We start from the raw sequence: 27306 nt of genomic DNA on the forward strand, positions 1-27306 counted from the left end.
GCAAAATGATCTGATTTCATTGTGCTATTGGCACATTTCCTTACCTCAGTTACTTTATCTGTGTCTTTATGTTTTGATACATACAAATATAACCCCATTGTTCAATTCATTAATTGATATTCCACAACTGTTACTGTAGCACTGACCACTTTAATGAATAAAGTGCATGTATATTGGGGAACACTTATAAAAAACACAGCACTACAGTGTAGACAATATAAGTTAGACAATATAAAATGTCATAAAATCAAAGCCTATTTACCATATGTACAATGCAACCGTCCCATATTTACAGATTTATTACAACATATTTATATTACTACAACTTGTCAACAACAGAGGTGAAGTGTTCGTAGCTGCTGTACACTTTGTTGTCCAGACCTTTTGATGGGGACATCATATTTGTAGGGCAGAAACTCTTTTTTTTGTATTTTTTATGTCCCTGGGTTGTTTGGCCACAGAGTGTACAGACAGGGAGATTTTGCACCCTTGACACTTTGGCTCCTACTTCTGAGGAGTGTTCCTTATGCTTCCGCTTGAATTGCGTAGCTCTTGCCCAGAATGAAGTACTACTACTGTGTGCTGTGCCAATTGTAGTAGGCATTTTGGGCAGAGTTGGAGGGACTGATTTAGGTGGACCATCAATCCCTGGATTTGCCTCACTAGCAGGCATTATGGGCCATGTGGAGGGGCCAGCAATTCCTGGGGTTGCTGTAGATGCAGAGAGGGAGGGCACAGGTCTGTTGATGGTAGAGGGGGCGTTGGGTTTTCTCACTGGTGGTGGCAGTAGCAAATGTGGCATCGGTGGCTGAGGCCGGGAGAGTGGTGCCATCATATCTGTCCTTCCCTTTAACACCTTGGTCCCTGCTGTGCTGGGTGTGGGCACATATTCCATCAGGGGGTAGTCTGGTGGAGGGAGGACTGCAGGCTGATGTGGTGCTGGTGGAAGGTCTGCAGATGAGATGGAGGTGGTCTTAGTGATGGTGGAGGGCTGTTTTGTGGCGTGCAAGTTGAGGAGCCTCTCTTGGCGACGGATAAAGTCCTGCACAGTCTTGCTGTTAATCTTGGGTAGAGGAATGCCTGCTTTGCACAGGACTGGATCCTCCACTAAAATCCGGTGCTGGACTCGCTCGTACGCCTTCAAGAGGGTTCTCTTCTCAGGACTGTTGCGAGAGCCTTGAGGTGAGCGTGAGCGCAACCACAACAGTTTCACCAGCGTGTACATCAGCCTGTTGTGCTGAGCACTGATGTCCTGTTGCGCTGGTGCGTAGCGCTTGGCCATCTTTACCCTCTGTATCAGAGCAGCGTCAACAAGATCGTCCCTTTTTGTGCGGCAGTAGAGGGTGTTGCCCCAGTGTGTTCTGTACAACTGGTTGAACTTTTGTGGCTGCTTGTCATGCTCCTCCACGGCATTCCAGGCTTTAAGGACCTGGTTTCTCTGCTCGGTGGTGAGTGACAGCTTTTCTTCTGCCAGGCCAATCTCCACCAGCACAGAGCAGAACATTTCCAACTTAGGAAAGCCAGGAAGAGGGTTTGGACTGCAGGCATCCTCCTGTAAAAGAAAAAGCCATATGAATGTGGTAAGTTCAAATATGTTGTCTTTTTCAGTAACTGGTGCATTGTGTTTCATTCTAGCAGACACACGGCTACTCACAAAGGCCGGAGGGTGAACAGTGGCGGTTTCGTCGCTGGTGAGTGTGATGTGGGGCAGGACGGCATCCAGCGCACGGTCGTGTGCCTCCACATCGCTCTGGTACGCCTCGTCTGCGTCATCTGGATCAGGCTGCCCAGGTCGGAGCACCTCCTCTTCTGGACCAGGTCCATCGTTGACAATGTCCTGAAGAGAGAAGGGCCCAGATTCCCCCGTGCTCTGGCTGAACAGGTACTCCAACCCGAGCAGCTCGTTGGAAGAGACATCAGCAGGGGCCCGGAAATTCTCCTCCACAGTCTCTCCGAACAGCTGCTGACAGCGAGCGTTGAGGCGATCAATCAGCGGCGCCGAATAGGTCCTGTGGTGCCGTCCTTTGCCACCAAACACGGCATCCCCGCTCCTGTCAGAGTTCCACCGTGCAATGCCACTGATCAGGTAAACCTGATAGGGCCGTGCTGCACAGTGGGGACCTGAAAATCAAAATTGAAGGTATTATACAACAGTTAGTTCCACTTTTTCAACTAATTAGTTTGATTGGACAATGGGCATTCCATGAGTTCCTATATTGAGCGTTACTGCACGGGGACTTTTAACTACATGTATCACTCCGCTTTACAGGTGTTCTAATAAATGTTTTGTTTGTGTTGCTTGGCAAAAGTCAAGTCCGAAGTCCAGTTGCAGATCTTTTTGTGTTGGCGGAGGAAAATAAATGATTAAAAAAAAGAAACAAATCATAATCTGTTGTGGCTTATTACTGTTAACTAATAAATGGCAATTGTAGAATGGTTGTATTAAAGCTATATCCAAATCACAGCTGTGATATATTCAGTACAATCGCACCCCCCTCTCCTGTCATTATTGCTTAATGACAGGGTCACATATTTAATTTGTTACAAGTATAGAGAATACACCTGTGTACCTGGAATCATGTTCGGCAGAGCTTTGTGGAATCCTTCCAGGCTGTTGCTTCCACGCAGACATTTGTAGTAGGGTAGGTCCACATTGTTAATGGTTGTGGTACGCGCCACCCTATACATGTTCATGTCTGGTGGATCCTGGATGCACTCCAGGTGTCGCTGCTGGCCTGCCCACATCTCATCAATGGCCTCTGTAAATACATACATACATGCATGCATACAGTGAGTTATGTTCACTTTGTATGCAACTCTATCCGTATCAATGTTGTAATAACTTTTTTGAATGAGGTCTTTTATACCAGGTGTTTTGAAAAGGCTCACTCCGCTCTCGTCCAGCCCTGCGGGACCTTTCAGCTCCTCAATGGCCAGATGGATGAGCCGGAATGTTTCCTGAGCTCCCAGTGTGACCCTTCGCACGTGGTGTTTGAGGTGCTCCCTGGTAATGTAGAGGCGGACAATATCCTCATCTGACACAGTCATCAGCGTTGCCGGGTCCTTGGCTCTCATGGCCTTGATGAGCAGCTCCAGGTCTGAGCGGTTATAGGCCAGCACTCCCCCAGCTAGCGCAGACTTGAATGCAGCATACTTCGAGTGGGACTCTGTGCGTATGGCTGCATCAAACCGGTGGATCCAGTGAAAGATGTCCAGACGCACAACCATCCCGTTGTCCACCCAAGGCTGGAACAAAATCCCCAGCGCTGTTGGGCCCTGCGCACGGCAACACCCACGGTCCACGTATATCATTTTTGGGACTGGTTGATTGGCCAGCCGGAACCTCTCCATGACCCCAAGGCACATCGGTTTCAGCTTCTCTGTGGACTCCTCACAGGTCAGCACAAATGAAACTATCTGGGAGTGCTCGTTTCCGATGCTGGTGAACCACTCAGCTGAGCCTCCACCCTCCCCAGACAGCTTCTTCACCACCTAAAACATGTCAAGTGTGCATAATGAGATAACCTGTTAGATTTTATTGATATGTGATTTTTCTTAATCACTTTACAACAATGTGAAAATGGGTTCAATTTAAAACTTAATAAAAAACCAAACAATACTGCAAGATGTTTTGCATGATTTACATACTTTCTTGGTGGAATCCATTTTCAGCACAGTGCCAAAAGTGGAGAGGATCTGGCTCCGGTAATCCTGCACGTTGTTGGCCTCCGCCAGCAGGAAGGCGTGGCGCAGGAGCCGCGCGGAGGGGAGCTCTCTTGGAGGAGGTGGAGCCTGGAAAGTGTGCCTTAGTGCAGAAACGATCCCTCCAGGTTTCACGACAGTCATGAGGAGTGTGGTGTACAGGTCCTTACGCTGAAGGTACTCTTCAACGTGGTTCTCCTGTATCTGCCGCCACACCTTGACCATGGTGTTCCCTTCCGTCCGGTCCCTCAGAAGGCGCACAACAGTCCTATCCACGCCACGCCTATAAGTAGAGTCACAATCAATATGTTCAGGTGGATTTGAGTGACACTTCCAGGTCTGTCAAACGCACACATTATGTTCAGTATACTCACTTGCTGGTGAGGATGGCAGGGAACATAGCTTGGTGAGCCTCGCTAAGCTGGGACAAAATAGCGGCATCCCACGCAAGCCACCGACCCATTGTGCCACCTTCTCCGCTTCTGGCCGCTTTTGTACATGGTCCACAGCACAGGACCTCAGTGAGCATGGTGTACCAGGTGGACACGTCACAGATGTGACGTACCTAAAGTACATATGGGGAGAAAATCTTATTTAAAAAAAAGGCCAATAGCAGGATATGGCTTTCTGTGCTCTTTTTTTGTCTTGCATGTTTACATACATAGTAATAAACTAATGTAAAAACTCTAACAAAGGTGAAGTGAGTTATACCCGGTGGTGATAGCCAGACTTGTAGAGGTGCACGTTCCGTCCTCTACCCAGACACTGATCCCCTCGAGGACACTTCAGGGAGTACCTCCACACTCCAACAGGACGCCACACAAAAACACGACTCGAAAAAACTGTTGTGGAGTTGGCGGGGCACCCCTGACGTAGCCGGGAGGTTCTTCTGGGTAAAACCACATGCGGTCCGATTTCATCACCCGTCGCCTCCTGAACAGACCACTTTTGTCCTTATAGATTTGAACGGGTGTGAACAGCCCTCTTTCATTGTGGTCTTTGAGCCAGGAAATGTCTGCAGATGGGATGCCATTGGGGTTTTCCCACAGACGCACCCAACCCTCTAGCTCCACCTGCAACACACAACACATACAAAACACACTTAGTTATTACTTATTATTTTACATTACTTTGGTTAGTACAAATGAATGTCAAAACATACAACCAATTAAAAAAAAAAAAAAAAAAAAAACAACATGTTAAACAAATTGTTCTCCTTGACATTGTTTGCATATAATGTGAATTTTACTTACAGGGGAGTCACTCAGAGGTGATTCCGTGGGAAAAGGCTGACCCTCATGATCCTGTGCTGTGGACGGGGACTCTGTGAGTTGGCCAGGGGCTCGGGCTGTTTGGGCCGGACAGGGGGCTCGGGCTGTTTGGGCCGGACAGCGGGCTCGGGCTGCTTGGGCCGGACAGCGGGCTCGGGCTTCTTGGGCCGGACAGCGGGCTCCGGGCTGCTTGGGCCGGACAGCGGGCTCGGGCTTCTTGGGCCGGACAGCGGGCTCGGGCTGCTTGGGCCGGACAGCGGGTTCAAGCTTCTTGGGCCGGACAGGGGGGCTCGGGCTTCTTGGGCCGGACAGGGGCTCGGGCTGCTTGGGCCGGACAGGGGGCTCGAACTGTTTGATTGTGTCTGTGGGAATTTTCCAAACAAAGTTGTTTTGTATAATTTTTAAATTTTTTACGGTTTCATGTCTGTTTACTCTGTAACTCCCCCTACCTTCAACAGCCTGGCTTGCAGCTAACAGTTCACTGTCGTCCCCTGGCCATGATGAAGGATCACACTTGGAGGTGCTTGCCTGCGGTTGCTGGACAACAAAATTTATTGTAACTATATAGATTTTATGATGTACCAGCTTTTAATTATCAAAAGCAAACAAAAACATTTAGTGATTGAAATATCTCTAATATGAAAATAATTTACCATGCTATTCTGCTCTTCCCATTACATACAACTTACTTGCTCCTTGTCAACAATATATTTCCTGAACCGCTTCATCTGCACACTTGTGATGTGGGTCACTGGTGTGTGCAGCCACCTCCTCACAGAACTGTATGCTTTCTTTATTATCTCCTTCTCCTCCTCACTGAATAGCTCTGGCCTGTCCTTTTGGGTGGGGTACTTGCTGTAGAGAGTCCACATCTCCTGAAAGGTGCTTTCCTCAAACCCTCTCTGACCGTAAATACACCTGTCGATGTTGGCCTCCAGGAGAATGCAGACTTGTGGGAAACTCTCTGCATATTCATTGAGGTAGTCTTTCACTCCCTGGTTCACTCTCTCTCCCTCCCTATGTTGAGTGGTCTCCTCTGATCTGTGCTTGTCAAGTATACTGCCATTTATTATAAGCATGCCATTAAAATTGTATAATAAATGCATTGCCTCCAATGGTATTAAATATAATATACTTACTACTTCAAGTAGCCCACATCGTTTTCCACAAGCCAGTGAAAAGATGCGTTTTCATACTGGCCAAATGGTATCACCAGCTTTCCCAGGCACAGCTGACGCGAAGGAGTGTGGATACCCTCCGCTCGAAGGAGCTTCTCTGCATGAGCCAAGGCTGTAGCCTGGTTCCGCAGCTCCTGTGGAGGTTTGGGAAAGAGCATCCTTTTCTCCCGATAGTAACGGGCCTCTTTTGTCGCCACCAATACGGCCTGCTGACGATATGGAGGGGCATCTGGGTTGATTACGCGGATTACTGGGCTCGCCATCTTCATTGACATACAAAACTGACAGTGACAGTAAACTCAGCAAGATCGTAACAGTCCAAGGGTCTCCGAAAACTGCGCTCGATCCCAAGAGAAGAAACTAGACAAAGTAATGAGCGAAAGTCGGGTCCAAATACGGGGCTAATGCGATTTTTGCGAGGCTGCTAATGAGATTTTTTTTCAAGTGACGCAAGCGACTGTAAACAGTTACGCGTTCTGATTGGTCTAGAGTCTACAGTGACTGTAGACTCTAGACCAAACAGAACGCGTAACTGTCTACAGTCGTTGCGCTACTGTAGACTCGACGTCTGCGAATTTCCCAAATGTGGAAATCTCGATTGCGTAATTTCTGGTAGTGTGGGACTGCGTTCGCGCTCTCCCCTGATGTCTTGTTTAATGATAAACTGTTGCTTGAGATTGTTGTGCATTTACTGACCTTGTGCTGCGCTTATGGATTTCATTGAAATCAGCTGTGAAATAGACTTGGTGGGCAAATGTTACACATAATCAAAAGGTGGAAGTATTTGTTTTAGCAAAGCATTGTTATCAATTTGTGGAAACTTTATTTTGTGAAATGCAACAAGCTATATATGCCGCGCTGAAACTTCAAAGAGAAAGTGGTGATTATTTCAACAGTGCTGCATGATGGGAAACTAGCGGTTCATTTATATAATCTAGTAAAGAAAATAAACAACTTTTCCACCGCTCTGTCTGCAATTGCAATCCTAAACGGCATTTAACGCAGGTCGATATGATGTGATATTATCAGAACACAAAGTGGTTACCGTCAGCCGAAAAGGTTGGCACTGGAAAGACCTGCCCTCCACCGACGTGTACAACTCATACTTACCTGGCAAGGGAGATACCGTGATCAAGAAGGCGGTTCACCCAGGGCGAGGCTCAGCCATTGCACTCCGGCTGTGCTGACCCCTGCGAATTTCCCAAATGTGGAAATCTCGATTGCATAATTTCTGGTAGTGGGGGACTGCGTTCGCGCTCTCCCCTGATGTCTTGTTTAATGATAAACTGTTGCTTGAGATTGTTGTGCATTAACTGACCTTGTGCTGCGCTTATGGATTTCATTGAAATCAGCTGTGAAATAGACTTGGTGGGCAAATGTTACACATAATCAAAAGGTGGAAGTATTTGTTTTAGCAAAGCGTTGTTATCATTTTGTGGAAACTTTATTTTGTGAAATGCAACAAGCTATATATGCCGTGCTGAAACTTCAAACAAGAGAAAGTGGTGATTATTTAACAGTGCTGCATGATGGGAAACTAGCGGTTCATTCATATAATCTAGTAAAGAAAATAAACAACTTTTCCACCGCTCTGTCTGCAATTGCAATCCTAAACGGCATTTAACGCAGGTCGATATGATGTGATATTATCAGAACACAAAGTGGTTACCGTCAGCCGAAAAGGTTGGCACTGGAAAGACCTGCCCTCCACCGACGTGTACAACCCATACTTACCTGGCAAGGGAGATACCGTGATCAAGAAGGCGGTTCACCCAGGGCGAGGCTCAGCCATTGCACTCCGGCTGTGCTGACCCCTGCGAATTTCCCAAATGTGGAAATCTCGATTGCATAATTTCTGGTAGTGGGGGGACTGCGTTCGCGCTCTCCCTGATGTCTTGTTTAATGATAAACTGTTAATTGAGATTGTTGTGCATTAACTGACCTTGTGCTGCGCTTATGGATTTCATTGAAATCAGCTGTGAAATAGACTTGGTGGGCAAATGTTACACATAATCAAAAGGTGGAAGTATTTGTTTTAGCAAAGCATTGTTATCAATTTGTGGAAACTTTATTTTGTGAAATGCAACAAGCTATATATGCCGCGCTGAAACTTCAAAGAGAAAGTGGTGATTATTTCAACAGTGCTGCATGATGGGAAACTAGCGGTTCATTTATATAATCTAGTAAAGAAAATAAACAACTTTTCCACCGCTCTGTCTGCAATTGCAATCCTAAACGGCATTTAACGCAGGTCGATATGATGTGATATTATCAGAACACAAAGTGGTTACCGTCAGCCGAAAAGGTTGGCACTCGAAAGACCTGCCCTCCACCGACGTGTACAACTCATACTTACCTGGCAAGGGAGATACCATGATCAAGAAGGCGGTTCACCCAGGGCGAGGCTCAGCCATTGCACTCAGGCTGTGCTGACCCCTGCGAATTTCCCAAATGTGGAAATCTCGATTGCGTAATTTCTGGTAGTGGGGGACTGCGTTCGCGCTCTCCCCTGATGTCTTGTTTAATGATAAACTGTTGCTTGAGATTGTTGTGCATTTACTGACCTTGTGCTGCGCTTATGGATTTCATTGAAATCAGCTGTGAAATAGACTTGGTGGGCAAATGTTACACATAATCAAAAGGTGGAAGTATTTGTTTTAGCAAAGCATTGTTATCATTTTGTGGAAACTTTATTTTGTGAAATGCAACAAGCTAAATATGCCGCGCTGAAACTTCAAAGAGAAAGTGGTGATTATTTCAACAGTGCTGCATGATGGGAAACTAGCGGTTCATTCATATAATCTAGTAAAGAAAATAAACTACTTTTCCACCGCTCTGTCTGCAATTGCAATCCTAAACGGCATTTAACGCAGGTCGATGTGATGTGATATTATCAGAACACAAAGTGGTTACCGTCAGCCGAAAAGGTTGGCACTCGAAAGACCTGCCCTCCACCGACGTGTACAACTCATACTTACCTGGCAAGGGAGATACCGTGATCAAGAAGGTGGTTCACCCAGGGCGAGGCACAGCCATTGCACTCCGGCTGTGCTGACCCCTGCGAATTTCCCAAATGTGGAAATCTCGATTGCGTAATTTCTGGTAGTGGGGGACTGCGTTCGCGCTCTCCCCTGATGTCTTGTTTAATGATAAACTGTTGCTTGAGATTGTTGTGCATTAACTGACCTTGTGCTGCGCTTATGGATTTCATTGAAATCAGCTGTGAAATAGACTTGGTGGGCAAATGTTACACATAATCAAAAGGTGGAAGTATTTGTTTTAGCAAAGCATTGTTATCATTTTGTGGAAACTTTATTTTGTGAAATGCAACAAGCTAAATATGCCGCGCTGAAACTTCAAACAAGAGAAAGTGGTGATTATTTATACAGTGCTGCATGATGGGAAACTAGCGGTTCATTTATATAATCTAGTAAAGAAAATAAACAACTTTTCCACCGCTCTGTCTGCAATTGCAATCCTAAACGGCATTTAACGCAGGTCGATATGATGTGATATTATCAGAACACAAAGTGGTTACCGTCAGCCGAAAAGGTTGGCACTGGAAAGACCTGCCCTCCACCGACGTGTACAACTCATACTTACCTGGCAAGGGAGATACCGTGATCAAGAAGGCGGTTCACCCAGGGCGAGGCTCAGCCATTGCACTCCGGCTGTGCTGACCCCTGCGAATTTCCCAAATGTGGAAATCTCGATTGCGTAATTTCTGGTAGTGGGGGACTGCGTTCGCGCTCTCCCCTGATGTCTTGTTTAATGATAAACTGTTGCTTGAGATTGTTGTGCATTAACTGACCTTGTGCTGCGCTTATGGATTTCATTGAAATCAGCTGTGAAATAGACTTGGTGGGCAAATGTTACACATAATCAAAAGGTGGAAGTATTTGTTTTAGCAAAGCATTGTTATCATTTTGTGGAAACTTTATTTTGTGAAATGCAACAAGCTAAATATGCCGCGCTGAAACTTCAAAGAGAAAGTGGTGATTATTTCAACAGTGCTGCATGATGGGAAACTAGCGGTTCATTTATATAATCTAGTAAAGAAAATAAACTACTTTTCCACCGCTCTGTCTGCAATTGCAATCCTAAACGGCATTTAACGCAGGTCGATATGATGTGATATTATCAGAACACAAAGTGGTTACCGTCAGCCGAAAAGGTTGGCACTGGAAAGACCTGCCCTCCACCGACGTGTACAACTCATACTTACCTGGCAAGGGAGATACCGTGATCAAGAAGGCGGTTCACCCAGGGCGAGGCTCAGCCATTGCACTCCGGCTGTGCTGACCCCTGCGAATTTCCCAAATGTGGAAATCTCGATTGCGTAATTTCTGGTAGTGGGGGACTGCGTTCGCGCTCTCCCCTGATGTCTTGTTTAATGATAAACTGTTGCTTGAGATTGTTGTGCATTAACTGACCTTGTGCTGCGCTTATGGATTTCATTGAAATCAGCTGTGAAATAGACTTGGTGGGCAAATGTTACACATAATCAAAAGGTGGAAGTATTTGTTTTAGCAAAGCATTGTTATCATTTTGTGGAAACTTTATTTTGTGAAATGCAACAAGCTATATATGCCGTGCTGAAACTTCAAAAGAGAAAGTGGTGATTATTTCAACAGTGCTGCATGATGGGAAACTAGCGGTTCATTCATATAATCTAGTAAAGAAAATAAACTACTTTTCCACCGCTCTGTCTGCAATTGCAATCCTAAACGGCATTTAACGCAGGTCGATATGATGTGATATTATCAGAACACAAAGTGGTTACCGTCAGCCGAAAAGGTTGGCACTGGAAAGACCTGCCCTCCACCGACGTGTACAACTCATACTTACCTGGCAAGGGAGATACCGTGATCAAGAAGGCGGTTCACCCAGGGCGAGGCTCAGCCATTGCACTCCGGCTGTGCTGACCCCTGCGAATTTCCCAAATGTGGAAATCTCGATTGCATAATTTCTGGTAGTGGGGGACTGCGTTCGCGCTCTCCCCTGATGTCTTGTTTAATGATAAACTGTTGCTTGAGATTGTTGTGCATTAACTGACCTTGTGCTGCGCTTATGGATTTCATTGAAATCAGCTGTGAAATAGACTTGGTGGGCAAATGTTACACATAATCAAAAGGTGGAAGTATTTGTTTTAGCAAAGCATTGTTATCATTTTGTGGAAACTTTATTTTGTGAAATGCAACAAGCTAAATATGCCGCGCTGAAACTTCAAAAGAGAAAGTGGTGATTATTTCAACAGTGTTGCATGATGGGAAACTAGCGGTTCATTTATATAATCTAGTAAAGAAAATAAACAACTTTTCCACCGCTCTGTCTGCAATTGCAATCCTAAACGGCATTTAACGCAGGTCGATATGATGTGATATTATCAGAACACAAAGTGGTTACCGTCAGCCGAAAAGGTTGGCACTGGAAAGACCTGCCCTCCACCGACGTGTACAACTCATACTTACCTGGCAAGGGAGATACCGTGATCAAGAAGGCGGTTCACCCAGGGCGAGGCTCAGCCATTGCACTCCGGCTGTGCTGACCCCTGCGAATTTCCCAAATGTGGAAATCTCGATTGCGTAATTTCTGGTAGTGGGGGACTGCGTTCGCGCTCTCCCCTGATGTCTTGTTTAATGATAAACTGTTGCTTGAGATTGTTGTGCATTAACTGACCTTGTGCTGCGCTTATGGATTTCATTGAAATCAGCTGTGAAATAGACTTGGTGGGCAAATGTTACACATAATCAAAAGGTGGAAGTATTTGTTTTAGCAAAGCATTGTTATCATTTTGTGGAAACTTTATTTTGTGAAATGCAACAAGCTATATATGCCGCGCTGAAACTTCAAAAGAGAAAGTGGTGATTATTTCAACAGTGCTGCATGATGGGAAACTAGCGGTTCATTATATAATCTAGTAAAGAAAATAAACAACTTTTCCACCGCTCTGTCTGCAATTGCAATCCTAAACGGCATTTAACGCAGGTCGATATGATGTGATATTATCAGAACACAAAGTGGTTACCGTCAGCCGAAAAGGTTGGCACTGGAAAGACCTGCCCTCCACCGACGTGTACTACTCATACTTACCTGGCAAGGGAGATACCGTGATCAAGAAGGCGGTTCACCCAGGGCGAGGCTCAGCCATTGCACTCCGGCTGTGCTGACCCCTGCGAATTTCCCAAATGTGGAAATCTCGATTGCGTAATTTCTGGTAGTGGGGGACTGCGTTCGCGCTCTCCCCTGATGTCTTGTTTAATGATAAACTGTTGCTTGAGATTGTTGTGCATTAACTGACCTTGTGCTGCGCTTATGGATTTCATTGAAATCAGCTGTGAAATAGACTTGGTGGGCAAATGTTACACATAATCAAAAGGTGGAAGTATTTGTTTTAGCAAAGCATTGTTATCAATTTGTGGAAACTTTATTTTGTGAAATGCAACAAGCTATATATGCCGTGCTGAAACGTCAAACAAGAGAAAGTGGTGATTATTTATACCGTGTTGCATGATGGGAAACTAGCGGTTCATTATATAATCTAGTAAAGAAAATAAACTACTTTTCCACCGCTCTGTCTGCAATTGCAATCCTAAACGGCATTTAACGCAGGTCGATATGATGTGATATTATCAGAACACAAAGTGGTTACCGTCAGCCGAAAAGGTTGGCACTGGAAAGACCTGCCCTCCACCGACGTGTACAACTCATACTTACCTGGCAAGGGAGATACCATGATCAAGAAGGCGGTTCACCCAGGGCGAGGCTCAGCCATTGCACTCCGGCTGTGCTGACCCCTGCGAATTTCCCAAATGTGGAAATCTCGATTGCATAATTTCTGGTAGTGGGGGACTGCGTTCGCGCTCTCCCTGATGTCTTGTTTAATGATAAACTGTTGCTTGAGATTGTTGTGCATTAACTGACCTTGTGCTGCGCTTATGGATTTCATTGAAATCAGCTGTGAAATAGACTTGGTGGGCAAATGTTACACATAATCAAAAGGTGGAAGTATTTGTTTTAGCAAAGCATTGTTATCATTTTGTGGAAACTTTATTTTGTGAAATGCAACAAGCTATATATGCCGCGCTGAAACTTCAAACAAGAGAAAGTGGTGATTATTTCATACAGTGTTGCATGATGGGAAACTAGCGGTTCATTTATATAATCTAGTAAAGAAAATAAACTACTTTTCCACCGCTCTGTCTGCAATTGCAATCCTAAACGGCATTTAACGCAGGTCGATATGATGTGATATTATCAGAACACAAAGTGGTTACCGTCAGCCGAAAAGGTTGGCACTGGAAAGACCTGCCCTCCACCGACGTGTACAACTCATACTTACCTGGCAAGGGAGATACCGTGATCAAGAAGGCGGTTCACCCAGGGCGAGGCTCAGCCATTGCACTCCGGCTGTGCTGACCCCTGCGAATTTCCCAAATGTGGAAATCTCGATTGCGTAATTTCTGGTAGTGGGGGACTGCGTTCGCGCTCTCCCCTGATGTCTTGTTTAATGATAAACTGTTGCTTGAGATTGTTGTGCATTAACTGACCTTGTGCTGCGCTTATGGATTTCATTGAAATCAGCTGTGAAATAGACTTGGTGGGCAAATGTTACACATAATCAAAAGGTGGAAGTATTTGTTTTAGCAAAGCATTGTTATCATTTTGTGGAAACTTTATTTTGTGAAATGCAACAAGCTAAATATGCCGTGCTGAAACTTCAAACAAGAGAAAGTGGTGATTATTTCAACCGTGCTGCATGATGGGAAACTAGCGGTTCATTATATAATCTAGTAAAGAAAATAAACTACTTTTCCACCGCTCTGTCTGCAATTGCAATCCTAAACGGCATTTAACGCAGGTCGATATGATGTGATATTATCAGAACACAAAGTGGTTACCGTCAGCCGAAAAGGTTGGCACTGGAAAGACCTGCCCTCCACCGACGTGTACAACTCATACTTACCTGGCAAGGGAGATACCGTGATCAAGAAGGCGGTTCACCCAGGGCGAGGCTCAGCCATTGCACTCCGGCTGTGCTGACCCCTGCGAATTTCCCAAATGTGGAAATCTTGATTGCGTAATTTCTGGTAGTGGGGGACTGCGTTCGCGCTCTCCCCTGATGTCTTGTTTAATGATAAACTGTTGCTTGAGATTGTTGTGCATTAACTGACCTTGTGCTGCGCTTATGGATTTCATTGAAATCAGCTGTGAAATAGACTTGGTGGGCAAATGTTACACATAATCAAAAGGTGGAAGTATTTGTTTTAGCAAAGCATTGTTATCATTTTGTGGAAACTTTATTTTGTGAAATGCAACAAGCTATATATGCCGTGCTGAAACGTCAAACAAGAGAAAGTGGTGATTATTTATACCGTGTTGCATGATGGGAAACTAGCGGTTCATTCATATAATCTAGTAAAGAAAATAAACTACTTTTCCACCGCTCTGTCTGCAATTGCAATCCTAAACGGCATTTAACGCAGGTCGATATGATGTGATATTATCAGAACACAAAGTGGTTACCGTCAGCCGAAAAGGTTGGCACTGGAAAGACCTGCCCTCCACCGACGTGTACAACTCATACTTACCTGGCAAGGGAGATACCGTGATCAAGAAGGCGGTTCACCCAGGGCGAGGCTCAGCCATTGCACTCCGGCTGTGCTGACCACTGCGAATTTCCCAAATGTGGAAATCTCGATTGCGTAATTTCTGGTAGTGGGGGACTGCGTTCGCGCTCTCCCCTGATGTCTTGTTTAATGATAAACTGTTGCTTGAGATTGTTGTGCATTAACTGACCTTGTGCTGCGCTTATGGATTTCATTGAAATCAGCTGTGAAATAGACTTGGTGGGCAAATGTTACACATAATCAAAAGGTGGAAGTATTTGTTTTAGCAAAGCATTGTTATCATTTTGTGGAAACTTTATTTTGTGAAATGCAACAAGCTAAATATGCCGCGCTGAAACTTCAAACAAGAGAAAGTGGTGATTATTTAACAGTGCTGCATGATGGGAAACTAGCGGTTCATTTATATAATCTAGTAAAGAAAATAAACAACTTTTCCACCGCTCTGTCTGCAATTGCAATCCTAAACGGCATTTAACGCAGGTCGATATGATGTGATATTATCAGAACACAAAGTGGTTACCGTCAGCCGAAAAGGTTGGCACTGGAAAGACCTGCCCTCCACCGACGTGTACAACTCATACTTACCTGGCAAGGGAGATACCGTGATCAAGAAGGCGGTTCACCCAGGGCGAGGCTCAGCCATTGCACTCCGGCTGTGCTGACCACTGCGAATTTCCCAAATGTGGAAATCTCGATTGCATAATTTCTGGTAGTGGGGGACTGCGTTCGCGCTCTCCCCTGATGTCTTGTTTAGTGATAAACTGTTGCTTGAGATTGTTGTGCATTAACTGACCTTGTGCTGCGCTTATGGATTTCATTGAAATCAGCTGTGAAATAGACTTGGTGGGCAAATGTTACACATAATCAAAAGGTGGAAGTATTTGTTTTAGCAAAGCATTGTTATCATTTTGTGGAAACTTTATTTTGTGAAATGCAACAAGCTATATATGCCGTGCTGAAACGTCAAACAAGAGAAAGTGGTGATTATTTCAACAGTGCTGCATGATGGGAAACTAGCGGTTCATTTATATAATCTAGTAAAGAAAATAAACAACTTTTCCACCGCTCTGTCTGCAATTGCAATCCTAAACGGCATTTAACGCAGGTCGATATGATGTGATATTATCAGAACACAAAGTGGTTACCGTCAGCCGAAAAGGTTGGCACTGGAAAGACCTGCCCTCCACCGACGTGTACAACTCATACTTACCTGGCAAGGGAGATACCGTGATCAAGAAGGCGGTTCACCCAGGGCGAGGCTCAGCCATTGCACTCCGGCTGTGCTGACCCCTGCGAATTTCCCAAATGTGGAAATCTTGATTGCATAATTTCTGGTAGTGGGGGACTGCGTTCGCGCTCTCCCCTGATGTCTTGTTTAATGATAAACTGTTGCTTGAGATTGTTGTGCATTAACTGACCTTGTGCTGCGCTTATGGATTTCATTGAAATCAGCTGTGAAATAGACTTGGTGGGCAAATGTTACACATAATCAAAAGGTGGAAGTATTTGTTTTAGCAAAGCATTGTTATCATTTTGTGGAAACTTTATTTTGTGAAATGCAACAAGCTAAATATGCCGTGCTGAAACTTCAAACAAGAGAAAGTGGTGATTATTTAACAGTGCTGCATGATGGGAAACTAGCGGTTCATTCATATAATCTAGTAAAGAAAATAAACTACTTTTCCACCGCTCTGTCTGCAATTGCAATCCTAAACGGCATTTAACGCAGGTCGATATGATGTGATATTATCAGAACACAAAGTGGTTACCGTCAGCCGAAAAGGTTGGCACTGGAAAGACCTGCCCTCCACCGACGTGTACAACTCATACTTACCTGGCAAGGGAGATACCGTGATCAAGAAGGCGGTTCACCCAGGGCGAGGCTCAGCCATTGCACTCCGGCTGTGCTGACCACTGCGAATTTCCCAAATGTGGAAATCTCGATTGCATAATTTCTGGTAGTGGGGGACTGCGTTCGCGCTCTCCCCTGATGTCTTGTTTAATGATAAACTGTTGCTTGAGATTGTTGTGCATTAACTGACCTTGTGCTGCGCTTATGGATTTCATTGAAATCAGCTGTGAAATAGACTTGGTGGGCAAATGTTACACATAATCAAAAGGTGGAAGTATTTGTTTTAGCAAAGCATTGTTATCATTTTGTGGAAACTTTATTTTGTGAAATGCAACAAGCTATATATGCCGCGCTGAAACGTCAAACAAGAGAAAGTGGTGATTATTTATACCGTGCTGCATGATGGGAAACTAGCGGTTCATTCATATAATCTAGTAAAGAAAATAAACAACTTTTCCACCGCTCTGTCTGCAATTGCAATCCTAAACGGCATTTAACGCAGGTCGATATGATGTGATATTATCAGAACACAAAGTGGTTACCGTCAGCCGAAAAGGTTGGCACTGGAAAGACCTGCCCTCCACCGACGTGTACAACTCATACTTACCTGGCAAGGGAGATACCATGATCAAGAAGGCGGTTCACCCAGGGCGAGGCTCAGCCATTGCACTCCGGCTGTGCTGACCCCTGCGAATTTCCCAAATGTGGAAATCTCGATTGCGTAATTTCTGGTAGTGGGGGACTGCGTTCGCGCTCTCCCCTGATGTCTTGTTTAATGATAAACTGTTGCTTGAGATTGTTGTGCATTAACTGACCTTGTGCTGCGCTTATGGATTTCATTGAAATCAGCTGTGAAATAGACTTGGTGGGCAAATGTTACACATAATCAAAAGGTGGAAGTATTTGTTTTAGCAAAGCATTGTTATCATTTTGTGGAAACTTTATTTTGTGAAATGCAACAAGCTATATATGCCGTGCTGAAACGTCAAACAAGAGAAAGTGGTGATTATTTAACCGTGCTGCATGATGGGAAACTAGCGGTTCATTCATATTATCTAGTAAAGAAAATAAACAACTTTTCCACCGCTCTGTCTGCAATTGCAATCCTAAACGGCATTTAACGCAGGTCGATATGATGTGATATTATCAGAACACAAAGTGGTTACCGTCAGCCGAAAAGGTTGGCACTGGAAAGACCTGCCCTCCACCGACGTGTACAACTCATACTTACCTGGCAAGGGAGATACCGTGATCAAGAAGGCGGTTCACCCAGGGCGAGGCTCAGCCATTGCACTCCGGCTGTGCTGACCACTGCGAATTTCCCAAATGTGGAAATCTCGATTGCATAATTTCTGGTAGTGGGGGACTGCGTTCGCGCTCTCCCCTGATGTCTTGTTTAATGATAAACTGTTGCTTGAGATTGTTGTGCATTAACTGACCTTGTGCTGCGCTTATGGATTTCATTGAAATCAGCTGTGAAATAGACTTGGTGGGCAAATGTTACACATAATCAAAAGGTGGAAGTATTTGTTTTAGCAAAGCATTGTTATCATTTTGTGGAAACTTTATTTTGTGAAATGCAACAAGCTAAATATGCCGTGCTGAAACGTCAAACAAGAGAAAGTGGTGATTATTTATACCGTGCTGCATGATGGGAAACTAGCGGTTCATTTATATAATCTAGTAAAGAAAATAAACAACTTTTCCACCGCTCTGTCTGCAATTGCAATCCTAAACGGCATTTAACGCAGGTCGATATGATGTGATATTATCAGAACACAAAGTGGTTACCGTCAGCCGAAAAGGTTGGCACTGGAAAGACCTGCCCTCCACCGACGTGTACTACTCATACTTACCTGGCAAGGGAGATACCGTGATCAAGAAGGCGGTTCACCCAGGGCGAGGCTCAGCCATTGCACTCCGGCTGTGCTGACCACTGCGAATTTCCCAAATGTGGAAATCTCGATTGCATAATTTCTGGTAGTGGGGGACTGCGTTCGCGCTCTCCCCTGATGTCTTGTTTAATGATAAACTGTTGCTTGAGATTGTTGTGCATTAACTGACCTTGTGCTGCGCTTATGGATTTCATTGAAATCAGCTGTGAAATAGACTTGGTGGGCAAATGTTACACATAATCAAAAGGTGGAAGTATTTGTTTTAGCAAAGCATTGTTATCATTTTGTGGAAACTTTATTTTGTGAAATGCAACAAGCTATATATGCCGCGCTGAAACGTCAAACAAGAGAAAGTGGTGATTATTTAACAGTGCTGCATGATGGGAAACTAGCGGTTCATTCATATAATCTAGTAAAGAAAATAAACAACTTTTCCACCGCTCTGTCTGCAATTGCAATCCTAAACGGCATTTAACGCAGGTCGATATGATGTGATATTATCAGAACACAAAGTGGTTACCGTCAGCCGAAAAGGTTGGCACTGGAAAGACCTGCCCTCCACCGACGTGTACTACTCATACTTACCTGGCAAGGGAGATACCGTGATCAAGAAGGCGGTTCACCCAGGGCGAGGCTCAGCCATTGCACTCCGGCTGTGCTGACCACTGCGAATTTCCCAAATGTGGAAATCTCGATTGCATAATTTCTGGTAGTGGGGGACTGCGTTCGCGCTCTCCCCTGATGTCTTGTTTAATGATAAACTGTTGCTTGAGATTGTTGTGCATTAACTGACCTTGTGCTGCGCTTATGGATTTCATTGAAATCAGCTGTGAAATAGACTTGGTGGGCAAATGTTACACATAATCAAAAGGTGGAAGTATTTGTTTTAGCAAAGCATTGTTATCATTTTGTGGAAACTTTATTTTGTGAAATGCAACAAGCTATATATGCCGCGCTGAAACGTCAAACAAGAGAAAGTGGTGATTATTTATACCGTGTTGCATGATGGGAAACTAGCGGTTCATTCATATAATCTAGTAAAGAAAATAAACTACTTTTCCACCGCTCTGTCTGCAATTGCAATCCTAAACAGCATTTAACGCAGGTCGATATGATGTGATATTATCAGAACACAAAGTGGTTACCGTCAGCCGAAAAGGTTGGCACTGGAAAGACCTGCCCTCCACCGACGTGTACTACTCATACTTACCTGGCAAGGGAGATACCGTGATCAAGAAGGCGGTTCACCCAGGGCGAGGCTCAGCCATTGCACTCCGGCTGTGCTGACCCACTGCGAATTTCCCAAATGTGGAAATCTCGATTGCATAATTTCTGGTAGTGGGGGACTGCGTTCGCGCTCTCCCCTGATGTCTTGTTTAATGATAAACTGTTGCTTGAGATTGTTGTGCATTAACTGACCTTGTGCTGCGCTTATGGATTTCATTGAAATCAGCTGTGAAATAGACTTGGTGGGCAAATGTTACACATAATCAAAAGGTGGAAGTATTTGTTTTAGCAAAGCATTGTTATCATTTTGTGGAAACTTTATTTTGTGAAATGCAACAAGCTATATATGCCGTGCTGAAACGTCAAACAAGAGAAAGTGGTGATTATTTATACCGTGTTGCATGATGGGAAACTAGCGGTTCATTCATATAATCTAGTAAAGAAAATAAACTACTTTTCCACCGCTCTGTCTGCAATTGCAATCCTAAACGGCATTTAACGCAGGTCGATATGATGTGATATTATCAGAACACAAAGTGGTTACCGTCAGCCGAAAAGGTTGGCACTGGAAAGACCTGCCCTCCACCGACGTGTACTACTCATACTTACCTGGCAAGGGAGATACCGTGATCAAGAAGGCGGTTCACCCAGGGCGAGGCTCAGCCATTGCACTCCGGCTGTGCTGACCCCTGCGAATTTCCCAAATGTGGAAATCTCGATTGCATAATTTCTGGTAGTGGGGGACTGCGTTCGCGCTCTCCCCTGATGTCTTGTTTAATGATAAACTGTTGCTTGAGATTGTTGTGCATTAACTGACCTTGTGCTGCGCTTTATGGATTTCATTGAAATCAGCTGTGAAATAGACTTGGTGGGCAAATGTTACACATAATCAAAAGGTGGAAGTATTTGTTTTAGCAAAGCATTGTTATCATTTTGTGGAAACTTTATTTTGTGAAATGCAACAAGCTATATATGCCGTGCTGAAACGTCAAACAAGAGAAAGTGGTGATTATTTATACCGTGTTGCATGATGGGAAACTAGCGGTTCATTCATATAATCTAGTAAAGAAAATAAACTACTTTTCCACCGCTCTGTCTGCAATTGCAATCCTAAACGGCATTTAACGCAGGTCGATATGATGTGATATTATCAGAACACAAAGTGGTTACCGTCAGCCGAAAAGGTTGGCACTGGAAAGACCTGCCCTCCACCGACGTGTACTACTCATACTTACCTGGCAAGGGAGATACCGTGATCAAGAAGGCGGTTCACCCAGGGCGAGGCTCAGCCATTGCACTCCGGCTGTGCTGACCCCTGCGAATTTCCCAAATGTGGAAATCTCGATTGCATAATTTCTGGTAGTGGGGGACTGCGTTCGCGCTCTCCCCTGATGTCTTGTTTAATGATAAACTGTTGCTTGAGATTGTTGTGCATTAACTGACCTTGTGCTGCGCTTATGGATTTCATTGAAATCAGCTGTGAAATAGACTTGGTGGGCAAATGTTACACATAATCAAAAGGTGGAAGTATTTGTTTTAGCAAAGCATTGTTATCATTTTGTGGAAACTTTATTTTGTGAAATGCAACAAGCTATATATGCCGTGCTGAAACGTCAAACAAGAGAAAGTGGTGATTATTTATACCGTGTTGCATGATGGGAAACTAGCGGTTCATTCATATAATCTAGTAAAGAAAATAAACTACTTTTCCACCGCTCTGTCTGCAATTGCAATCCTAAACGGCATTTAACGCAGGTCGATATGATGTGATATTATCAGAACACAAAGTGGTTACCGTCAGCCGAAAAAGGTTGGCACTGGAAAGACCTGCCCTCCACCGACGTGTACAACTCATACTTACCTGGCAAGGGAGATACCGTGATCAAGAAGGCGGTTCACCCAGGGCGAGGCTCAGCCATTGCACTCCGGCTGTGCTGACCACTGCGAATTTCCCAAATGTGGAAATCTCGATTGCATAATTTCTGGTAGTGGGGGGACTGCGTTCGCGCTCTCCCCTGATGTCTTGTTTAATGATAAACTGTTGCTTGAGATTGTTGTGCATTAACTGACCTTGTGCTGCGCTTATGGATTTCATTGAAATCAGCTGTGAAATAGACTTGGTGGGCAAATGTTACACATAATCAAAAGGTGGAAGTATTTGTTTTAGCAAAGCATTGTTATCATTTTGTGGAAACTTTATTTTGTGAAATGCAACAAGCTATATATGCCGTGCTGAAACGTCAAACAAGAGAAAGTGGTGATTATTTATACCGTGTTGCATGATGGGAAACTAGCGGTTCATTCATATAATCTAGTAAAGAAAATAAACTACTTTTCCACCGCTCTGTCTGCAATTGCAATCCTAAACGGCATTTAACGCAGGTCGATATGATGTGATATTATCAGAACACAAAGTGGTTACCGTCAGCCGAAAAGGTTGGCACTGGAAAGACCTGCCCTCCACCGACGTGTACTACTCATACTTACCTGGCAAGGGAGATACCGTGATCAAGAAGGCGGTTCACCCAGGGCGAGGCTCAGCCATTGCACTCCGGCTGTGCTGACCACTGCGAATTTCCCAAATGTGGAAATCTCGATTGCATAATTTCTGGTAGTGGGGGACTGCGTTCGCGCTCTCCCCTGATGTCTTGTTTAATGATAAACTGTTGCTTGAGATTGTTGTGCATTAACTGACCTTGTGCTGCGCTTATGGATTTCATTGAAATCAGCTGTGAAATAGACTTGGTGGGCAAATGTTACACATAATCAAAAGGTGGAAGTATTTGTTTTAGCAAAGCATTGTTATCATTTTGTGGAAACTTTATTTTGTGAAATGCAACAAGCTATATATGCCGTGCTGAAACGTCAAACAAGAGAAAGTTGTGATTATTTATACCGTGTTGCATGATGGGAAACTAGCGGTTCATTCATATAATCTAGTAAAGAAAATAAACTACTTTTCCACCGCTCTGTCTGCAATTGCAATCCTAAACGGCATTTAACGCAGGTCGATATGATGTGATATTATCAGAACACAAAGTGGTTACCGTCAGCCGAAAAAGGTTGGCACTGGAAAGACCTGCCCTCCACCGACGTGTACTACTCATACTTACCTGGCAAGGGAGATACCGTGATCAAGAAGGCGGTTCACCCAGGGCGAGGCTCAGCCATTGCACTCCGGCTGTGCTGACCACTGCGAATTTCCCAAATGTGGAAATCTCGATTGCATAATTTCTGGTAGTGGGGGACTGCGTTCGCGCTCTCCCCTGATGTCTTGTTTAATGATAAACTGTTGCTTGAGATTGTTGTGCATTAACTGACCTTGTGCTGCGCTTATGGATTTCATTGAAATCAGCTGTGAAATAGACTTGGTGGGCAAATGTTACACATAATCAAAAGGTGGAAGTATTTGTTTTAGCAAAGCATTGTTATCATTTTGTGGAAACTTTATTTTGTGAAATGCAACAAGCTATATATGCCGTGCTGAAACGTCAAACAAGAGAAAGTTGTGATTATTTATACCGTGTTGCATGATGGGAAACTAGCGGTTCATTCATATAATCTAGTAAAGAAAATAAACTACTTTTCCACCGCTCTGTCTGCAATTGCAATCCTAAACGGCATTTAACGCAGGTCGATATGATGTGATATTATCAGAACACAAAGTGGTTACCGTCAGCCGAAAAGGTTGGCACTGGAAAGACCTGCCCTCCACCGACGTGTACTACTCATACTTACCTGGCAAGGGAGATACCGTGATCAAGAAGGCGGTTCACCCAGGGCGAGGCTCAGCCATTGCACTCCGGCTGTGCTGACCACTGCGAATTTCCCAAATGTGGAAATCTCGATTGCATAATTTCTGGTAGTGGGGGACTGCGTTCGCGCTCTCCCCTGATGTCTTGTTTAATGATAAACTGTTGCTTGAGATTGTTGTGCATTAACTGACCTTGTGCTGCGCTTATGGATTTCATTGAAATCAGCTGTGAAATAGACTTGGTGGGCAAATGTTACACATAATCAAAAGGTGGAAGTATTTGTTTTAGCAAAGCATTGTTATCATTTTGTGGAAACTTTATTTTGTGAAATGCAACAAGCTATATATGCCGTGCTGAAACGTCAAACAAGAGAAAGTTGTGATTATTTATACCGTGTTGCATGATGGGAAACTAGCGGTTCATTCATATAATCTAGTAAAGAAAATAAACTACTTTTCCACCGCTCTGTCTGCAATTGCAATCCTAAACGGCATTTAACGCAGGTCGATATGATGTGATATTATCAGAACACAAAGTGGTTACCGTCAGCCGAAAAGGTTGGCACTGGAAAGACCTGCCCTCCACCGACGTGTACTACTCATACTTACCTGGCAAGGGAGATACCGTGATCAAGAAGGCGGTTCACCCAGGGCGAGGCTCAGCCATTGCACTCCGGCTGTGTTGACCACTGCGAATTTCCCAAATGTGGAAATCTCGATTGCATAATTTCTGGTAGTGGGGGACTGCGTTCGCGCTCTCCCCTGATGTCTTGTTTAATGACAAACTGTTGCTTGAGATTGTTGTGCATTAACTGACCTTGTGCTGCGCTTATGGATTTCATTGAAATCAGCTGTGAAATAGACTTGGTGGGCAAATGTTACACATAATCAAAAGGTGGAAGTATTTGTTTTAGCAAACCATTGTTATCATTTAGTGGAAACTTTATTTTGTGAAATGCAACAAGCTATATATGCCGTGCTAAAACGTCAAACAAGAGAAAGTTGTGATTATTTATACCGTGTTGCATGATGGGAAACTAGCGGTTCATTCATATAATCTAGTAAAGAAAATAAACTACTTTTCCACCGCTCTGTCTGCAATTGCAATCCTAAACGGCATTTAACGCAGGTCGATATGATGTGATATTATCAGAACACAAAGTGGTTACCGTCAGCCGAAAAGGTTGGCACTGGAAAGACCTGCCCTCCACCGACGTGTACTACTCATACTTACCTGGCAAAGGGAGATACCGTGATCAAGAAGGCGGTTCACCCAGGGCGAGGCTCAGCCATTGCACTCCGGCTGTGCTGACCACTGCGAATTTCCCAAATGTGGAAATCTCGATTGCATAATTTCTGGTAGTGGGGACTGCGTTCGCGCTCTCCCCTGATGTCTTGTTTAATGATAAACTGTTGCTTGAGATTGTTGTGCATTAACTGACCTTGTGCTGCGCTTATGGATTTCATTGAAATCAGCTGTGAAATAGACTTGGTGGGCAAATGTTACACATAATCAAAAGGTGGAAGTATTTGTTTTAGCAAAGCATTGTTATCATTTTGTGGAAACTTTATTTTGTGAAATGCAACAAGCTATATATGCCGTGCTGAAACGTCAAACAAGAGAAAGTTGTGATTATTTATACCGTGTTGCATGATGGGAAACTAGCGGTTCATTCATATAATCTAGTAAAGAAAATAAACTACTTTTCCACCGCTCTGTCTGCAATTGCAATCCTAAACGGCATTTAACGCAGGTCGATATGATGTGATATTATCAGAACACAAAGTGGTTACCGTCAGCCGAAAAGGTTGGCACTGGAAAGACCTGCCCTCCACCGACGTGTACTACTCATACTTACCTGGCAAGGGAGATACCGTGATCAAGAAGGCGGTTCACCCAGGGCGAGGCTCAGCCATTGCACTCCGGCTGTGCTGACCACTGCGAATTTCCCAAATGTGGAAATCTCGATTGCATAATTTCTGGTAGTGGGGGACTGCGTTCGCGCTCTCCCCTGATGTCTTGTTTAATGATAAACTGTTGCTTGAGATTGTTGTGCATTAACTGACCTTGTGCTGCGCTTATGGATTTCATTGAAATCAGCTGTGAAATAGACTTGGTGGGCAAATGTTACACATAATCAAAAGGTGGAAGTATTTGTTTTAGCAAAGCATTGTTATCATTTTGTGGAAACTTTATTTTGTGAAATGCAACAAGCTATATATGCCGTGCTGAAACGTCAAACAAGAGAAAGTTGTGATTATTTATACCGTGTTGCATGATGGGAAACTAGCGGTTCATTCATATAATCTAGTAAAGAAAATAAACTACTTTTCCACCGCTCTGTCTGCAATTGCAATCCTAAACGGCATTTAACGCAGGTCGATATGATGTGATATTATCAGAACACAAAGTGGTTACCGTCAGCCGAAAAGGTTGGCACTGGAAAGACCTGCCCTCCACCGACGTGTACTACTCATACTTACCTGGCAAGGGAGATACCGTGATCAAGAAGGCGGTTCACCCAGGGCGAGGCTCAGCCATTGCACTCCGGCTGTGCTGACCACTGCGAATTTCCCAAATGTGGAAATCTCGATTGCATAATTTCTGGTAGTGGGGGACTGCGTTCGCGCTCTCCCCTGATGTCTTGTTTAATGATAAACTGTTGCTTGAGATTGTTGTGCATTAACTGACCTTGTGCTGCGCTTATGGATTTCATTGAAATCAGCTGTGAAATAGACTTGGTGGGCAAATGTTACACATAATCAAAAGGTGGAAGTATTTGTTTTAGCAAAGCATTGTTATCATTTTGTGGAAACTTTATTTTGTGAAATGCAACAAGCTATATATGCCGTGCTGAAACGTCAAACAAGAGAAAGTTGTGATTATTTATACCGTGTTGCATGATGGGAAACTAGCGGTTCATTCATATAATCTAGTAAAGAAAATAAACTACTTTTCCACCGCTCTGTCTGCAATTGCAATCCTAAACGGCATTTAACGCAGGTCGATATGATGTGATATTATCAGAACACAAAGTGGTTACCGTCAGCCGAAAAGGTTGGCACTGGAAAGACCTGCCCTCCACCGACGTGTACAACTCATACTTACCTGGCAAGGGAGATACCGTGATCAAGAAGGCGGTTCACCCAGGGCGAGGCTCAGCCATTGCACTCCGGCTGTGCTGACCACTGCGAATTTCCCAAATGTGGAAATCTCGATTGCATAATTTCTGGTAGTGGGGGACTGCGTTCGCGCTCTCCCCTGATGTCTTGTTTAATGATAAACTGTTGCTTGAGATTGTTGTGCGTTAACTGACCTTGTGCTGCGCTTATGGATTTCATTGAAATCAGCTGTGAAATAGACTTGGTGGGCAAATGTTACACATAATCAAAAGGTGGAAGTATTTGTTTTAGCAAACCATTGTTATCATTTAGTGGAAACTTTATTTTGTGAAATGCAACAAGCTATATATGCCGTGCTGAAATGTCAAACAAGAGAAAGTTGTGATTATTTATACCGTGTTGCATGATGGGAAACTAGCGGTTCATTCATATAATCTAGTAAAGAAAATAAACTACTTTTCCACCGCTCTGTCTGCAATTGCAATCCTAAACGGCATTTAACGCAGGTCGATATGATGTGATATTATCAGAACACAAAGTGGTTACCGTCAGCCGAAAAGGTTGGCACTGGAAAGACCTGCCCTCCACCGACGTGTACTACTCATACTTACCTGGCAAGGGAGATACCGTGATCAAGAAGGCGGTTCACCCAGGGCGAGGCTCAGCCATTGCAC

General features: G+C 44.2%; 1 protein-coding gene, 33 non-coding genes and 1 pseudogene across 34 annotated transcripts; 34 read left to right on the plus strand and 1 right to left on the minus strand.

Annotated features, from left to right (window-relative positions):
* Positions 1 to 49: 49 nt before the first annotated feature.
* Positions 50 to 6463, minus strand: LOC121536399. The gene is made up of 12 exons (XM_045220244.1): positions 6113 to 6463; positions 5663 to 6032; positions 5423 to 5510; positions 4956 to 5335; positions 4646 to 4775; positions 4414 to 4544; positions 4077 to 4267; positions 3649 to 3985; positions 2868 to 3492; positions 2571 to 2759; positions 1655 to 2121; positions 50 to 1552 (listed from the first exon to the last, which is right to left on the minus strand). The coding sequence occupies exons 1-12, from the start codon at positions 6424 to 6426 to the stop codon at positions 320 to 322; spliced, it is 4455 nt and encodes a 1484-aa protein (XP_045076179.1). The 5' UTR covers positions 6427 to 6463; the 3' UTR covers positions 50 to 319.
* Positions 6464 to 6624: 161 nt separating this feature from the next.
* LOC123489903 lies at positions 6625 to 6795 on the plus strand. The gene has a single exon (XR_006660738.1). It is a non-coding gene; the product is annotated as a U1 spliceosomal RNA (small nuclear RNA).
* A 458-nt stretch (positions 6796 to 7253) lies between these two features.
* On the plus strand, positions 7254 to 7417 carry LOC121537153. The gene has a single exon (XR_005995010.2). It is a non-coding gene; the product is annotated as a U1 spliceosomal RNA (small nuclear RNA).
* Positions 7418 to 7877: 460 nt separating this feature from the next.
* On the plus strand, positions 7878 to 8042 carry LOC121537154. The gene has a single exon (XR_005995011.2). It is a non-coding gene; the product is annotated as a U1 spliceosomal RNA (small nuclear RNA).
* Positions 8043 to 8499: 457 nt separating this feature from the next.
* Positions 8500 to 8663, plus strand: LOC121537170. Its single transcript, XR_005995025.2, has one exon. It is a non-coding gene; the product is annotated as a U1 spliceosomal RNA (small nuclear RNA).
* A 458-nt stretch (positions 8664 to 9121) lies between these two features.
* On the plus strand, positions 9122 to 9285 carry LOC123489931. The gene has a single exon (XR_006660766.1). It is a non-coding gene; the product is annotated as a U1 spliceosomal RNA (small nuclear RNA).
* Positions 9286 to 9746: 461 nt separating this feature from the next.
* On the plus strand, positions 9747 to 9910 carry LOC121537145. The gene has a single exon (XR_005995002.1). It is a non-coding gene; the product is annotated as a U1 spliceosomal RNA (small nuclear RNA).
* A 458-nt stretch (positions 9911 to 10368) lies between these two features.
* Positions 10369 to 10532, plus strand: LOC123489904. Its single transcript, XR_006660739.1, has one exon. It is a non-coding gene; the product is annotated as a U1 spliceosomal RNA (small nuclear RNA).
* Positions 10533 to 10991: 459 nt separating this feature from the next.
* On the plus strand, positions 10992 to 11155 carry LOC123489916. The gene has a single exon (XR_006660751.1). It is a non-coding gene; the product is annotated as a U1 spliceosomal RNA (small nuclear RNA).
* A 459-nt stretch (positions 11156 to 11614) lies between these two features.
* On the plus strand, positions 11615 to 11778 carry LOC121537151. The gene has a single exon (XR_005995008.2). It is a non-coding gene; the product is annotated as a U1 spliceosomal RNA (small nuclear RNA).
* Positions 11779 to 12236: 458 nt separating this feature from the next.
* On the plus strand, positions 12237 to 12400 carry LOC123489905. The gene has a single exon (XR_006660740.1). It is a non-coding gene; the product is annotated as a U1 spliceosomal RNA (small nuclear RNA).
* A 460-nt stretch (positions 12401 to 12860) lies between these two features.
* Positions 12861 to 13024, plus strand: LOC123489935. Its single transcript, XR_006660770.1, has one exon. It is a non-coding gene; the product is annotated as a U1 spliceosomal RNA (small nuclear RNA).
* Positions 13025 to 13485: 461 nt separating this feature from the next.
* LOC123489906 lies at positions 13486 to 13649 on the plus strand. Its single transcript, XR_006660741.1, has one exon. It is a non-coding gene; the product is annotated as a U1 spliceosomal RNA (small nuclear RNA).
* A 460-nt stretch (positions 13650 to 14109) lies between these two features.
* LOC123489912 lies at positions 14110 to 14273 on the plus strand. The gene has a single exon (XR_006660747.1). It is a non-coding gene; the product is annotated as a U1 spliceosomal RNA (small nuclear RNA).
* Positions 14274 to 14734: 461 nt separating this feature from the next.
* On the plus strand, positions 14735 to 14898 carry LOC123489932. The gene has a single exon (XR_006660767.1). It is a non-coding gene; the product is annotated as a U1 spliceosomal RNA (small nuclear RNA).
* Positions 14899 to 15358: 460 nt separating this feature from the next.
* LOC123489914 lies at positions 15359 to 15522 on the plus strand. Its single transcript, XR_006660749.1, has one exon. It is a non-coding gene; the product is annotated as a U1 spliceosomal RNA (small nuclear RNA).
* Positions 15523 to 15983: 461 nt separating this feature from the next.
* On the plus strand, positions 15984 to 16147 carry LOC123489908. The gene has a single exon (XR_006660743.1). It is a non-coding gene; the product is annotated as a U1 spliceosomal RNA (small nuclear RNA).
* Positions 16148 to 16607: 460 nt separating this feature from the next.
* Positions 16608 to 16771, plus strand: LOC123489915. The gene has a single exon (XR_006660750.1). It is a non-coding gene; the product is annotated as a U1 spliceosomal RNA (small nuclear RNA).
* A 461-nt stretch (positions 16772 to 17232) lies between these two features.
* LOC123489930 lies at positions 17233 to 17396 on the plus strand. Its single transcript, XR_006660765.1, has one exon. It is a non-coding gene; the product is annotated as a U1 spliceosomal RNA (small nuclear RNA).
* Positions 17397 to 17856: 460 nt separating this feature from the next.
* On the plus strand, positions 17857 to 18020 carry LOC123489917. Its single transcript, XR_006660752.1, has one exon. It is a non-coding gene; the product is annotated as a U1 spliceosomal RNA (small nuclear RNA).
* Positions 18021 to 18481: 461 nt separating this feature from the next.
* On the plus strand, positions 18482 to 18645 carry LOC123489918. Its single transcript, XR_006660753.1, has one exon. It is a non-coding gene; the product is annotated as a U1 spliceosomal RNA (small nuclear RNA).
* A 460-nt stretch (positions 18646 to 19105) lies between these two features.
* Positions 19106 to 19269, plus strand: LOC123489919. The gene has a single exon (XR_006660754.1). It is a non-coding gene; the product is annotated as a U1 spliceosomal RNA (small nuclear RNA).
* A 461-nt stretch (positions 19270 to 19730) lies between these two features.
* On the plus strand, positions 19731 to 19895 carry LOC123489938. The gene has a single exon (XR_006660773.1). It is a non-coding gene; the product is annotated as a U1 spliceosomal RNA (small nuclear RNA).
* A 461-nt stretch (positions 19896 to 20356) lies between these two features.
* On the plus strand, positions 20357 to 20520 carry LOC123489927. Its single transcript, XR_006660762.1, has one exon. It is a non-coding gene; the product is annotated as a U1 spliceosomal RNA (small nuclear RNA).
* A 462-nt stretch (positions 20521 to 20982) lies between these two features.
* LOC123489937 lies at positions 20983 to 21146 on the plus strand. The gene has a single exon (XR_006660772.1). It is a non-coding gene; the product is annotated as a U1 spliceosomal RNA (small nuclear RNA).
* A 462-nt stretch (positions 21147 to 21608) lies between these two features.
* LOC123489909 lies at positions 21609 to 21773 on the plus strand. The gene has a single exon (XR_006660744.1). It is a non-coding gene; the product is annotated as a U1 spliceosomal RNA (small nuclear RNA).
* Positions 21774 to 22234: 461 nt separating this feature from the next.
* LOC123489920 lies at positions 22235 to 22398 on the plus strand. The gene has a single exon (XR_006660755.1). It is a non-coding gene; the product is annotated as a U1 spliceosomal RNA (small nuclear RNA).
* Positions 22399 to 22860: 462 nt separating this feature from the next.
* LOC123489921 lies at positions 22861 to 23024 on the plus strand. The gene has a single exon (XR_006660756.1). It is a non-coding gene; the product is annotated as a U1 spliceosomal RNA (small nuclear RNA).
* A 461-nt stretch (positions 23025 to 23485) lies between these two features.
* Positions 23486 to 23649, plus strand: LOC123489922. The gene has a single exon (XR_006660757.1). It is a non-coding gene; the product is annotated as a U1 spliceosomal RNA (small nuclear RNA).
* Positions 23650 to 24110: 461 nt separating this feature from the next.
* Positions 24111 to 24274, plus strand: LOC123489926. Its single transcript, XR_006660761.1, has one exon. It is a non-coding gene; the product is annotated as a U1 spliceosomal RNA (small nuclear RNA).
* Positions 24275 to 24735: 461 nt separating this feature from the next.
* LOC123489899 lies at positions 24736 to 24898 on the plus strand. Its single transcript, XR_006660735.1, has one exon. It is a non-coding gene; the product is annotated as a U1 spliceosomal RNA (small nuclear RNA).
* A 462-nt stretch (positions 24899 to 25360) lies between these two features.
* LOC123489923 lies at positions 25361 to 25524 on the plus strand. The gene has a single exon (XR_006660758.1). It is a non-coding gene; the product is annotated as a U1 spliceosomal RNA (small nuclear RNA).
* A 461-nt stretch (positions 25525 to 25985) lies between these two features.
* Positions 25986 to 26149, plus strand: LOC123489924. Its single transcript, XR_006660759.1, has one exon. It is a non-coding gene; the product is annotated as a U1 spliceosomal RNA (small nuclear RNA).
* Positions 26150 to 26610: 461 nt separating this feature from the next.
* Positions 26611 to 26774, plus strand: LOC123489925. The gene has a single exon (XR_006660760.1). It is a non-coding gene; the product is annotated as a U1 spliceosomal RNA (small nuclear RNA).
* A 461-nt stretch (positions 26775 to 27235) lies between these two features.
* LOC123489902 lies at positions 27236 to 27306 on the plus strand (annotated as a pseudogene; the record flags this gene model as incomplete).

This window comes from Coregonus clupeaformis, unplaced genomic scaffold (assembly GCF_020615455.1).
Source record: "Coregonus clupeaformis isolate EN_2021a unplaced genomic scaffold, ASM2061545v1 scaf3430, whole genome shotgun sequence".
Taxonomy (NCBI): domain Eukaryota; kingdom Metazoa; phylum Chordata; class Actinopteri; order Salmoniformes; family Salmonidae; genus Coregonus; species Coregonus clupeaformis.